At 43.9% G+C, this 14133-nt stretch overlaps 1 protein-coding gene across 1 annotated transcript; it reads right to left on the bottom strand.

Annotated features, from left to right (window-relative positions):
- Window positions 1–428: 428 nt before the first annotated feature.
- On the bottom strand, window positions 429–13296 carry YKT6 (YKT6 v-SNARE homolog). Its single transcript, XM_054998336.1, has 8 exons — window positions 13125–13296; window positions 10446–10586; window positions 9337–9419; window positions 7828–7928; window positions 7416–7520; window positions 5603–5668; window positions 4126–4227; window positions 429–3054 (listed from the first exon to the last, which is right to left on the bottom strand). The coding sequence occupies exons 2-8, from the start codon at window positions 10547–10549 to the stop codon at window positions 3019–3021; spliced, it is 597 nt and encodes a 198-aa protein (XP_054854311.1). The 5' UTR covers window positions 10550–10586; window positions 13125–13296; the 3' UTR covers window positions 429–3018.
- Window positions 13297–14133: the final 837 nt, after the last annotated feature.

Below are 14133 nucleotides of genomic sequence, written 5' to 3'. Positions count from 1 at the left end.
AGCCATTCTTATTTTGTTGGAATTTAACCCCATTGCAGCCTTTCCATCTAGGCTCTCTATGACAAGTTTCAGACTGATAGAACAAATTGTCTTGATTTTAAGACAAAAAGATTGTTAAGAACTGTGTCTCTGATTACCACGTATTTCCACCTAGTGAGCTCAGGGCAGCTTCCATGGTTCTCTCTCCTCCTGTTTTACCTGTGAGGTAGGTCAAGACAGTTTGTGTGACTGGCCCAGGGTCACCTGGTGAGCTCCATGGCCAAGACAGGATTTAAACCCACCTCTCACCCCTCCTAGTCTGCCATACTCCACGCTGCTGTGCCTGTGTAATTTTTGCATGGATAACATGAGACACAGCCATTTTTTTGGAACCATCAAGTGAACAACTTTATCCATTTAGATGTAATCCAGTAACCAGTACATACACAAAAAGTTAAGCAATATTTATTAAAATACAGTCTTTAGGTAAAAGCTTCTCCATTAGATGGAGGATAGGATTAGGTATAAGCACATTAACATGGTGGGCAGATTACAGTAACTAAACCAGTCTGCTCTTTACTCCTCTGGATGAGTCTCCAAAGTCCAGTTGTAATTCAAAGAACGTTGAGTGGGAAGAACAGTTTTCTTCTGAAATTAGTAACACAGAACTCACAGCAGTTCTACCTGTGCAGCTATTAGGAGAGCTCATTAGGATCAAAGCCACAGCAACAGCTCAGAAACCTAACTGACTGCAATAAAAGATGGCTTTACAGAAAATATGCCAGCCCTGGGCCTAGATCTGAAGCAGGGATGGGAGAAATAAAAATTAAGGCAATCAAACACTGGCACCAAGAGAGATGTTGCACTGGTTCTACCAATACAATGTTAAGTGCCAGTTCAAGCAGAGACTAGGCTTTCGTGCAACCTTTGGCCCAACCCGTTCCCAAGAAGAGGTGCAGCAGAGAGCAAGTAAATGTAGCCAAGCTGTCCAAATCCCAGGGCGCACACTCCCCCAATCAGACCATCTAAGATAAACAGAAACTCATTAAAACTCTAGGTTGCTCAGTTAGCCCCTCTCATTCCTGTAGAGCTCTGGGCTCAATGTATGTTTTCATAAGCAGGTGATTAAGTAGTAAGAGGTTTGCAATTTAGTAACTGCTGGTTGGTTGTAAGAATTAGGCAGTCAAAACAGGACACAAAAGCAAAGAAAAGCCACAGATCTTTCAAATGTGAATCAAGAGAACAAAGACCAGGATGGCATTCTTCCTTACAACTCTATCAGTAAGCCTCAGCTCTGCCCCGACAGATTGCATCTGCTATCAACATTTAAGTACAGCTTTTGTAGAATGGCACAAGGACTCGCCCCTCTTTTCCAGTGACCTTCATTACAAGTATCCAGATGAATGCCGGTCAGTCTTTGGGGAGCGGAATACCTTGTCTGATGTAAGAGTTGTGTGCCTGGTTTACCCACAATCCCACTGACTAACAACAATATACCATTGCTTAGTACTGCTGCTATTTCTTCAGGTTCCTTGCCAGCTACATGTATTTTAAGCACTGTACTCTCATTTTAGTGCACATGACACCCCCTACCTAGCACTGCTGCAATGGGGAGAGCTTCAGTCAGAGGGAAACCCAACTACAGAACAGTGTTCCTGCCTTCCAAGATAGAGCAAACCTCAGCACTCAGGCATCACTGACAGAAAGAAAAATATTAACAACAACTTCTAGTATTTACATAAGACTAGCAGGCAGGGACAGACCCTCCAGAAAGGTGGGTGGCATGTAGGACCAGCTAAGAACATCACGACACAACATCAAGTCACACAACTTTAGAGGCTAAAACACTTATGTCCAATAGAAGACAGGTCAAACTTCACAGAACTCTGGCACAGCTCTTAGCGGAGAGCAGTAGACGATGCTTCTGGATATCAGCACAAATGCCATCAACAAATGGCTACGGGTCAATACTATAGAACAGGCACTGCCAAAGTGTAGCCATGACACAACAGAGTGCCAGTGCAGGAGAATAACCAGGCTACACTGCAAAAGCAACACAAGCCACCAACTAGAACCCATAGATAAGCCCTCCCAAATCAGCTCTAAAATACAAATTTCCAGGTGGAGGCGTAGAGCGTCGTGCCACCTTAAATAAAATTCTATACTGGACAAACAGCAGTAGTGTGGATTGTGTTGCTTATCGTGTTGGCAAACACAGTCCTTTGCTTATTGTGTTGGCAAACACAGTCCCAGCACAGGAACAGCTTCCCATCTTCAGCCAAGGAAGAATCATTTCAAGCGATTTCACTAGTCCAAGTTCACCCGATGAGCTCTTCCCCCCCCCCCGCCCCCCCACCATAGAGCTCCTCTGCTCGTTTAATAAAGCAGCACCAGTTCTTAGGCCACCCCAGGCCTCTCACCTTAGATCATCTCAGAGTGACTCTGAATGGAGTGAAAGATCAACAAGGTTTATGCCTTGCTTCCCTAACTAGCATGGGACATTTGGGCCCAAAGGGAAATTCCTCATTGTCACCAGATGTAGTACAGAGACCTGAAATTCAAGACTCAGTATTGGCTTGCAACCTTCAGGTAGTTGAACTGTTTTCCTAGTGTTACATGAGCAAACAGTGATCAATAAAGAACAAGTCCACAGCTATTTGTAGGTTTCAGAAAAAAGCAGGGCAAAGTGATCAATAAAGAACAAGTCCAACAGCAGCTACCAACCAGACTGCTGGAACTGCCACTACCCCCCTTAGGACCAGTGGAGAAAATACATCTATGCTCATTCCATAACGCGGAAATCTTGGAGTCCGAAATGCCTTCTTTCCAAACAGGGGAAAGACAGTTTTTTAGTTCATGAACCACGACATTGTGTCCCACTCCAGGCATCCAGTCTGGATGAAGTGGCTAACTCTGGAAACAAGGATTGCCATCATCGGTAGTTTTGGGATATATCTTCTTGCTGCCTCATTTCGGGAGTCTTGAATGTGAGTGAAGGCCTGATAGTCCACAGCAGAAGGTGGGATGCAGCTGACAGGGTCACATGATTTCACAGCACGAGTTCTGCTTTCGAGCCTTAAGAGGATGTCAAAAGAACACATTCACAGTGAGAGGCCTTCCAGTTTTAAGCTAACAAGTAAAGTTCTCTGAGGTCCCCATGGTGTTACCCTGGTGGCATGAGAACCACTGCTTAGCATTAAGCAGGATAGGAAGGACTAGCAGCTCCCACATGGCAGAGGTAATATAAGAGCAACCACAGTAAGACTAATGCTAGAGCAATGGACTAGATCACAGCAAGCAATTTCCTTGAACAGTCTGTTTCTATCTCTACATTGTACTTGAAACCAAATTAGAACAATTATGAAATGTAAACAAGCTTTTTTCAGCAGAAGAATCCTAATACTTCAACCATTTCTTGTTCTTAAGATGTCTGAATGTCCTTCCATTTCACCTCCACCAAAAAAACCTGGGTGGTTACATCCCATTTATTTGGCAAGTGGCTGTACGAAAAACAAAAAAGCTTCATGCCATAAATTCTGCTCCTCACAAAACTGAGTTGCAGGAATTTTGTGCGGGAACTGAGCACTACAGTCCCCTCCAGCTGAAATGCCTGAGGCCAGGAGCCATTGCACAACATAAGAAAAAGATATAGCCCTCTAAGGTCCCTACGGGATAGACTAATTTGGAAACTATATTTTTTTTTAAGTAGTAGAAAAGTATACATTTAATATTCTAATGGCATCCAAAATGAGAAGCCAAAGCAAAGCACTGACATATCAGCAGAATGCAACAGCCACGTGTGTTTCACTATTGCTGGGTTTAAATTTGCCTACTGCAGCAATATAGCGATGAAGAGTCGAAGGAATTTTGGCACACAATTGTCATGTAACAACAGAAACTGAGGAGATTCTTTGCAGGGCCGGCAAGGGAACTCAGCATTAACCTAGAAAGCAGCTTACTATTTTAACAACTTGTAGGTTCTCCCCAGTCTTCAGGTATTACACAGCACCTGATTCAGACAACACATTGCCACTATTTGCCTCAGAAAAACCCATATTCTCACTGACTCAGAAATACTCAGCTGTGGAGACAGGGAATGAAGCTGATGGGACAGGACAGCTGGGACACTGTCCTGAATATACTTACAGTTTTGTAGAAGGCCTTTGACTGAGTTCCAAGAACCTCCGATTTGGACACCAAGTCATCCAGTTTCTCTCCTCGTTCTAACAAAGATTCCATGGTATTGTGCTAAGTGGGAAAAGACAAAGCTGAAAGAGGGAGCAGGCATGTTGCCAACAACTCTGTAAGCCCATCTGAGTTTTTTGCACTCTGCACAGATTCAGCTGTCCCACAGACCCTTCTGTCACCAACTATACTTGCCTGGCATGCAATTTAATAGCTTCTAGATACCGGGCACCAACTACTGTATTCAGGTGACCCATTAGCGGATTTTACCTGGCAACAGCTTTTATGATGATGATTATACTGTTTACAAACAGTTTATACTGCTCAGTTGGGGAGGGATCACATTCCGAACTGGATTTAATTATTTTACATTCAAATTTTGTATCAGTATTTAATCTCATGTGAAAATCATTTGATGGAGAAGTGGAGTATAAGATGGGGTCTGCCAGTCGTTTGTAAGGACAGAGGGTGAGCCCTTCTCATGTCTATCTAGTTAATATGAAAACAGATCCCTCTCAGTTTTCTAGGAATGAAGGCTTCAGGGGGAGGGGATATAAATGGCTTCCCCCTGTTTTGAAGGGCAGGAGCTCACAAAAATTTAAATCACAATGGCAGACCTCAGATTGCAAAACTTTGCTGCTGCTTTACTAAATTATCTTTTTATAATAAATAATTGTTTTAACTCCACTGCTCCCTAACTGGAAGACCCCTATAACTCAGCTTCACCCCCAATCCTCAGCATTTTGTGTGGACTGGCTAATACAAAGTAGGATTAAAACAGCAACCGTAATTCATTAAAGCATCTGCTCATCTCAAACAAGGCATTCTTCAGCTGCAGGAGAAGAAACATCTCTGGGGCAGAACAAAGCAAACTCCTCCACAACAAAAGAAACCGATGAATTCAGATCTCAACGGCATGGTTTAAAAAAAAAAAAACAGATGTTCATGGTCATAGTTAGTCATGACCTAATTTCACCAAATTGCATCATGTTTTTAACTCAGGGCTCACACTGTAGAATGACAAGTGGCTATTAAAAGACTGGTTTAGGAACCTGTCACTCACTCCTGAGAAAAACAAAACCAGGATGGACAGATACACACATATACTTCTATCCAAAGAGGAAAATGGTTTTACAGCATTTAGTCTTGTAAAAATGTGTTCCTAGACTGATGACCACTAATGCTGTACCCTTTCTTGATTACAACACATGTTTTCCTGCCATTGTTTACAGTGTTATTACAGTGATCTGTAGATGTACCTAGTTTTTAAAAAGGCCACGACAAAGTTTCCCAAAATCCAGTCTAGATTGCCACATATGCTTAAAATGTGCACTGAATGCTCCCATGACAAAATTATGCCCCTTATTTTTAAAAAAAAACTCTTAAATTATCTGCCTATTTTGTAAAGCAATGCAAGGCTCCAAGTTGTGGCCCTTACCAAGATGATTTTGGTCTCATCCAGCTCTGCTTGTACTTTTGTCATTGCATCTGCATCACGAGGATTCTGAAAGAGAGCATCACCTTTTACTTTAGAAGTCTGTTGCCAAAATGCTGGAGATCATAGATAGAAGGACCTTAATTGCATCACAGTCTTATAGTGAAAGTGGATTGTTCTTCCAAGCTGATGGGCCTGATAAAATCCATACTTCCCCCAATTCTTGAATATTAATTCTTCCCAGCAAGTAGCTTCAACCTATACAATATAGAAAGACTAGAAACAGAGCCCGTTGTGCAAATAAATACAATGGGCTCTAGAAAGCTGGGGCTGGGGAGGGCTGGTGGGGGGAGGGGTTGGGAAGGGCTGGCAGGTGGGGGGCAAGGGGGGTCTGGGGAGGGATGGCTGGTAGGGAGGCAATGGGGGTTTGAGGAGGGTGGAGAGGCAGGAGGGGTCTGGGGATGATTGGCAGGTAGAGAGCCAAGGGGGTCTGGGGAGGGCTGAGAGGCAGAAGAGGTATAGGGAGGATTGGCAGGTAGAAGGGTAAGGGGGATCTTGGGAGGGCTGAGAGGCAGGAGGGGTCTGGGGAGGGATGGCAGGTATGGAGGCAATGGGGGGTTGGGAAGAGTGGAGAGGCAGGAGGGGTCTGGGGAGGATTGGCAGGTCGAGGGGCAAGGGGGGGTCTGGGAGGGTTGAGAGGCAGGAGGGGTGTGGGGAGGGATGGCAGGTAGGGAGGCAATGGGGGTTTGGGGAAGGAGGAGAGGCAGGAGGGGTGTGGGGAGGGATGGCAAGTAGGGAGGCAATGGGGGTTTGGGGAAGGCGGAGAGGCAGGAGGGGTCTGGGGAGGGATGGCAGGTGAGGGGCAAGGGGTGTGTGGGGACGGCTGGCAGGCGGGATGTGGAGCCAGGGAGGGAGGGCAGGTGGGCTCGTTCTTCCTGCTGCATCCCCGGCTTGCACCTCCTCGCCCTGGGTCCGCGGAGAGCGGAGTGCCGCAGCTCCAGCAGGCCTCACAGGGCGGTGGGCGCATCGCTCTCACCCCCTTGCCCCAGGTCCGCAGAGAGCAGAGCACCATGGCACCAGTGGGCCTCGCAAGCTAGTGGGTGCATCGATCTCGCCCCGGGTCCGTGGAGAGTGGAGCGCCTGGCTCCGGTGGGGCTGACGTGGCAGCAAGCACTTTGCCCTCGCCCCATCACCACGTCCCTGCCAAAAGCAGCGCAGCTCGGCTCCGGTGGGGGTCAGAGGGCGGTGGGGCGCGGGCGCTTCTTCCCCGCCATGGCTCGCCCGGGGCTTGCAGGCGCGCCGCCCTTCCCGCACCATCACCCGCCTCCGCCTGGGCTACGAAGCCCGGCGTCAGCAGGCCGGGCCTACTCGCCCAGCCCTCCACCGCGAGCGGCGCCCTCTGGAAGCAGCATTCCACGGCACCCTTTTATCCTGATGCACCCGCGCAGGCGCACCAGCATAAATGTGCGTCATCGGAAAGACACTAAGGGAATTATATATAGTAGGATAAGATGTAAAAAAGTAATTGGGACTGATATTATTGGCAGAGCCACATCTTACCTCACATCATACCAGACATCAATAAAACTTTTTTTATTTTTTTAAGAGTAACACAAATAGGTCCCAAACACCAAAAAGCATACATAATCCAAGTTGGAAAATCATGCTGATTTCACAAGAGCAATAACCCAAGCACCTTACAGTATCTGTCGAATTTTTGTTCATGATAAAAATGTGGGAAGACATGAGGCTAGACAGAGCAGGCCAAACCCTCACCCCGCTTCCACTTTCTTCGTCTGCAAAGATCAGCCTGTACCTGATATTTACTAAGGTAACTGTCCAATGCTGTGTAGTTTATCGTCGATGGGGATCCAGAGGGCCAGTCTATTCTGTTAACTTGCTTGGAGAACTCATCCAGCACCTACAATGCAAGGTAACAGAGACAGAACTTTGAATTTCAGGAAACCCTTTAACCCTACAGCTTCTCAGATTAAACAGAATCAGGAGGACACTAACCTAGAACCTTCGATCTTGGAGCCTTTAAAGAAACTTGGACAAACACTTTTGGATCCCAATCAATCATCTAACTAGAGAGATCTTATAGGAATAATCTAGACAATAGTGCAATCCTAAACATAGCTGCATCCTTCTAACTCAATTGAAGTCAATGAGCTTAGAAGCCTATTGCAACGTCTATAACTACTCTCATGGTATGAACTTTTGCTTACCTTCTCCAGCAAGGTGAAGCAGACCCGTGGTGGGTACTCATTGTCAGCAATCACCACTCCAGCCAACCCGTCATTTCGCACATAAACGTGACATAGGTATTCTGAAGCAAAAAGAAAGGTGAATGTATCCGTCTTCATACATAATTGCTTAGCATTTGTGTGAACAGGCAGTCAAATATTAGTCAATTAGGGACCTCAGTTTGGCTTGCACTTCCAGAGTTCTAGAACCAAGTAGATTTAATAATGTCTCAGCTCCAGGCCAAAGAATGGCTTTGCTGTGAATTAAATTCCCCCATTGCGGGACTACAGTAGGAAGAATTCTACACATAAAATGAAAGATCATCCCCTTCGAATCAGAAATGCAGAATCTTCATAAAATCAGTTGTATAACATTGTGAATACTTGGGTGGGATGGGGAGAGGCAGAGGTAGGTATAGCACAAAGCCTTCATAATGTGCTATCTAGTCAAGAATAGACACACTCCAGGGCATCATTTGAATACATTTTTCAGAAGACCAGGGCAACAGAAGAAAGGAAAGGGATAGAGAGTGAGGCAAGATGGACTATAGGCAAGAAATAGTGCATATAGGAGAGTGACAAAGATCAATACAGGACACTGAAGGCAAATATCTCTGATCCCCTGAAGCTCCGCCTAGACCCCTCAAGCTTCTGAGATTTCACCAGACACAACTTGATAACATATTAATGTTTGCCACAAATACAAGGGCTAGAAGCTGGCCTTTAAAAAGAATGTCTGTCAGGATTCCAAACACAGAACATACAACCTAAATCTAATATTTTCAACAGATAAAACAGGACCAGAAAAATTCCAGCAGACTGGGTGGATGACAGTACAAATTTATATAGCAAGAGTACAGCAAGTACAACAGACAGGATAAATCAAGCAGAATGAAGTTGCTATCATGGAAAATTGCAGCTATTTCAGATGCCTGAGCTTGTGCTTCACTGGGGCAATAAAGAAGCTGGGGGAAGGCAGTTAGTGGTCAGGCAGGTTTCTGTAACAATTCAGTTTTCCATTGGGGAAGATTAACACCTAATTCAGTAAATAACTTGACTGAAATTCCATCTGGATTCAAGTCTAGAATCCCCTTGCCTTACTGCAACTTTAATCATTTGCTTGGCATATTTAAAGATAAATATGACCAGGATGAAAGAAGCCATTCCAGCTCACATCAGTGTGTGATTTTTTCCCATCCCAATTAACAGCCTCCTGCTGGACCGGCTTTGAAGGTGTCCATTTCTTATTAGATGCTTTTGAGTTTAAAAACCCAACCAACTCGCCTGAAGGAAAAAAATTAATTTAATTAAACAAGAAGTACAACATTTGTTTAACAAAACCACATGCTGACTTCCTGCTAGAAAAGCAAATGCTATGCAGTTTGTACCAGATCTATATCTTCTACATAACTCCCAAAGCCCAGATCTTAGAAGGTCTGCAAAATTTTACACTGTTATTTGTATTCATTGGGTATTTCTGTGTACTCTTACCTTGTTCCTTTACAGAAGCTCTGCTGCCTAGGTCTGAACGCTCTACTATCAGCTGACTTGTGAAGGTCATGAATTCCTGAACACTGGGGAGGGGTGGTGGAGAATGGGAACACACAAAAAAAAATCTAATTGTTTGAAATTTACTTAGGACTCCCACATAGGTGTGGAAATCTTCAGATTCCAAAGGATAATGCAACTTAAAACTCCCTATAACATAATAACTAATAAGAAAAGAACTGCCATGCAAATGACATTCCTTATACTTTATATTCTTCTTCCAAAAATGATCTTCAAACTTCAACAAATTAATTGGTCAATAAACAGGACAATGCATTCAATCCTATCCAGCAATTATGCTGGTGGCATTCCACAGCCTATTATATCTATTCCAATTCCAACTGTTAAAGAAAGCTTACTCAAGTTTTTTGAAAGCTCTTTTAGGAAAGGGCTGAGTATGTCAGTACAAAGAGAAATAATTCTATTACAAATGATGAGCAAAGAAAAGGGGGTTGTAAGTTTGCAGCAATTTTCTTCCACACTCTAGAACTAAGAATGTTCATTCTGTGATGTCTCCCATCTCACTCCTGAGAGGCTAAATTCAAAATTAGCTGGCACAATATTTGCTCTTGGAATCAACAAACTTTGTTAGTGGGACATCTGAGCAGAAACTGAGCAGAAGCTAATTTCTGGACGGTTTATACTCCCACTTGCACGTCTGAAGGCAATGCACATCTGTACTCCCACTTGCAAGCAAAAGGAGACAACACGTTTGAAGGCAAAGCACATCTGTTCAGATTAGCAGAAGGCGCCTTTTAGCTCCTTGTATCATTCACATTGAGAAGGATAGCTTTTTAAAAACAAGTTTCATGATAACATCTGCTACCAATAAAAAAATTGCTTTTTCCTATCTAGCATACAATACTGCTCAAACTTTAAGAAGCTATGTCAGAAAACTCCCCAAATAGACAGGCCTCAGTCCAGTTGAGCACCTTGAATCTATGCAACAACTACAGTGGGGACACCACAATCAAGGTTCAAGCCCTTGAAGGGAACTCAGGAAAAGTACCAAATAAAGACGCTCTAGACATGTTGATGCTTTCAGAATATACCTGGATCTCTGGAAGAAACTAAATGATGACACATCATAGGATGCTTTCAGTAAATGCACTTTGGGATCTCCTTTGTAAAGTACACTTAGGCTATAAAGCTTCATCCTTGTACCTGCTTAAGTCCCTTCAATTCTCAATAACCTGAATAAAGGAAGAAAGAAAGGTGATTTAAAAGTTAACACTGTTGAAAGAGAAAATACAATGATCCTACAAGAACAAATATCAACACATATTCTTAACTAGGAATTTGTAGGCTTATTCTGTATACTAGAAAATAAGGCATAGGAGTTCCTATGCATATCAGTTTCATTACATACTTACTTGGAAAACAGTGCTATTAATTTCAGCCAGCTTATTTACATGCATATACACAGAATTAAAATACATTCTAATAAAACGTTCTTCATGTGATGATCTACAATTTTAAAGGGACTTTCAGTATGTTTTTAACTTCTACCAAAAGAAAGAAAGCATATTTGAAAGAAAAGTAAAATGGCCAGCATAAGGATATCCATTTATATGTCTCTCTGATTTTTAAAATGCCATTATCTTCCCCCTCCATACAAAAAATTAAGTTATAACTTCCAGTTTAAGTACTACTTCTGGCAGACCTCACAGGCACAGACCAGGTGCTGAATAATAACTCTGCCAAAGATGATATTATTTAGGAGAGCCAGTTTGGTTCTAGTGGTTAAGAGCATGAGACTCTAATCTGGAGAACCAGGTCTGATTACCCACTCCTCCACTTGAAGCCAGCTGGGTGACCTTGGGTCAATCACAGCTTCTAGGATCTCTCTCAAGCCCACCCACCTCACAGGGTGTTTGTTGTGGGGATAATAATAACATACTTTGTAAACTGCTCTGAGTGGGTGTTAAGTTGTTCTGAAGGGCAGTATATAAATTGAATGCTATTATTATTATTATTATTATTATTATTATTATTATTATTATTATTATTATTACAATTATGCACATTTCTTATTTCACATGATTCTTAACATTCAGATTTAGTAACAGCAGCTCGAACAGAAAACATCCAACATCATTTTTAAAGTAAGTATTTTGTTTTTACTCTTCTGCTTGTAAAATGGATTGATCCATTTCAAGACCATTGACAGGTTGAGGCAGCAATTGAAATAAATAATTTTGTCCCTGGAGTGTCTGATCATGCAGCCTAGGCTATCTGCCATCATTTGAGTCATAAACAACAGTTGCGGTTCTTTTATGAGGAGGTAGAAGGCAGGAGTTATAACCCAACAGGCTTACAGACTTAGATGATGAATAGTCCATTAGAGATGAGATTAATTACCAAGGTATTTTGAAATTAGGACAACTACCTACTGTACCACAAGCACAGGGAAACAAGTAAGCACCATGGGAAGGTTACAAGCAACAGAAGATAAGGGGGGGAAGATGAGAGAACTTGTAGTATTTCAGATCTCCCTGACAGCATGACGGCCCTTTCTCACCTGAGGATGTTCAGCCTGAACTACCGTCCCTTAACAATCTTGCAGTATCCTAAAGACGAAAAGATTTGGGGGACAGAAGCTCTAAAGCACCACTTCATCAGAGACATGAAGCATCACCCTCATGATTTACATGATGAAAAAATGTAAACAGCTTTCTGAGCGAGCTAAAAAAGTGCTATAAAAGAGGGTGGTTTATGTTTTGTAAATTAGTGCATGGCCTAGTTTTACAGATTTCCTAAAACTGCTTCAAGAGTCACAGGAAGATGGAAATCTTCAAATGAATGCAGTAGGCCTATGATATTTCTTTGCATAAAACACACATTTACACGCCAACTGCAGCAAATCTATTCATAGTAAAGGTCATTGAGTTTTCATGGCTTTTTGGCCCCACTAATTTTTTTTCTCCTTCTTCTATAGGCATGCATATACATGCGAATGGAGAGCTACCATCTCAAGATAACATATACCAAAGTACTGACTCACAAGTCTTTTTCCACAGTACGCCCTTCAGGCGTCACAAGACGCCTGTTTCTTTTCCATTATCTTGAGCACATCCCAGTTTGTCATAGATGCATCACAAAGCTACTGACTTCTGCATTTCATAGACTTTGGGCCCCATTGTTCGTCATTTTGCCACCACACACACACACTCTCGCACTGTATAATAAGCCTGTCAGTTAAGTTGCCACAAGAGTGCCTGTTGTTGCGGCTGTCACAGAGACCAACACGGTTCCCGATACGACTAAAACCAGGCCAACTCCCGCCTCTGCTACAGCGCCGAGCACATAGTGACCTCTACCCTCCTCCATTGAAACGGACATAATTGGTAAATAACCACAGCTGCATTAAGTAGGGTAACCAACTACAGCTTAGAAAATTCCTGGAGATTTGGGGGATGGAGGCAGGGAAGGGCAGGGTGTGGGTCCTCAACGGGGAATAATGCCAGAGATTCCACCCTCCAAAGCAGCCATCTTCTCCAGGGGAACTGATCTCTGTAGCTTGGAAGTCAGTTTTAATTCCGGAAGATCTCCAGGCGCTGCCTGAAGGTTGGTAACACTGGCATTAAGGGCTGCGGGGGGGGGGGCGCCCATACAGCCCAGAGCCCTCCTCCCTTCCTCCTCCCTCAAAGCTCTCCTCGGACGGACCCTTTGGCAAGGAAAGTTCCTCACAGCCCCCCGTCGCTCTGTTAACGTCGACCGTTGATACCCACTCCAAGGCTTCTTTCTTTCGCTGAAGTGAAGCCCGAGTCGGCTCCGAGTCTCTTGCCTCAAGACTCCCCAAGCAGCTGTGAGGGAACTCAGTAAGCCGAAAAACCGTCAACCCGGCAGCAGAACACGAAGGAAAGCGGAAGCTCTGCCAACTCGACGGCCGGTGAACCAACCGCCGTCGAGAGCGGGCGTCGCGTACTGCGCATGCGTCCAAGCGGAGGAAACGCGTTCTTAATGGACCTCTAGTTAGACTTCCGATTACCAAGCGCAGTCGCCGGTGTCCTCCATGTGCGGGGAAGGGTGATGAACATATATAGGGTTTAATGCCAAAAAAACCCCTTTGAACAACGAAGGCAGGATTATGTTCTGTTGCAATGTTTTTGAACAAGCACGATATATATGTCTCCCACTCACCCCGCAAAGAACAAAAGCACAATATGCACGACAGACATTTTTCCCGAGCAGAGCTTGTTGAGAGTTCTTAACACGCAGGGATCGGCAACGGTAAGTACTCGGATAGGAGATGAGCACGGAAGGCTGCTATGCGGAGGAAGGCAACCGCAAACCACCTCTGCTGGCCTCTTGCCTGGAACGCCTGGCGGATGCGATCGCGTGGAGTTGGTTTCAGCTCGTCTGCACGTTCTTGACACGCATCCAGCTACAGGAACAGTTCTGTAGATTTCAAACGCCCGCATATTGTTTTATCTATTATTTTTATTTATGTATATGTCCTAATAAAAGCTATCAAGGGCCTTTTATTTTTAGACATTGCTTTGGACTAGTATGGCAACGACTTACAAATTCTTACAACGACATGCAGACATTCAGCAGGTGGAGATACAGAGCGGAAGGGGGCGTCACTTGTGGCGTTTCTAGCTATTGCGCAGGCTGTAATGAGTAATTTACAGACTCTTTTTTGACGTGATTTTTTAACTGAGGGGAGCGGAGGGGTCCTCTACCATGAAAATATGAGACAGACAAAAATGTAACGTATACAGAGCTCTCATCCTG

The sequence above is a fragment of the Eublepharis macularius genome, chromosome 14 (genome assembly GCF_028583425.1).
Source record: "Eublepharis macularius isolate TG4126 chromosome 14, MPM_Emac_v1.0, whole genome shotgun sequence".
NCBI classification, from domain to species: Eukaryota; Metazoa; Chordata; class Lepidosauria; order Squamata; family Eublepharidae; genus Eublepharis; species Eublepharis macularius.
This window is presented reverse-complemented; position numbering and strand designations above follow the sequence as displayed.

What these genes read in the sequence shown, in the direction of transcription:
- YKT6 (XM_054998336.1), bottom strand. Translation starts at nt 10,549, where the DNA reads ATGAAGCTTTATAGCCTAAGTGTACTTTACAAAGGAGATCCCAAAGTG. An exon ending in GTTACCTTAGTAAATATCAG is followed by an intron (nt 5,669 to 7,415) that starts GTACAGGCTGAT and finishes GCTCTCTTTCAG; the next exon opens with AATCCTCGTGATGCAGATGC. An exon ending in ATGAGACCAAAATCATCTTG is followed by an intron (nt 4,228 to 5,602) that starts GTAAGGGCCACA and finishes TTTCCCACTTAG; the next exon opens with CACAATACCATGGAATCTTT.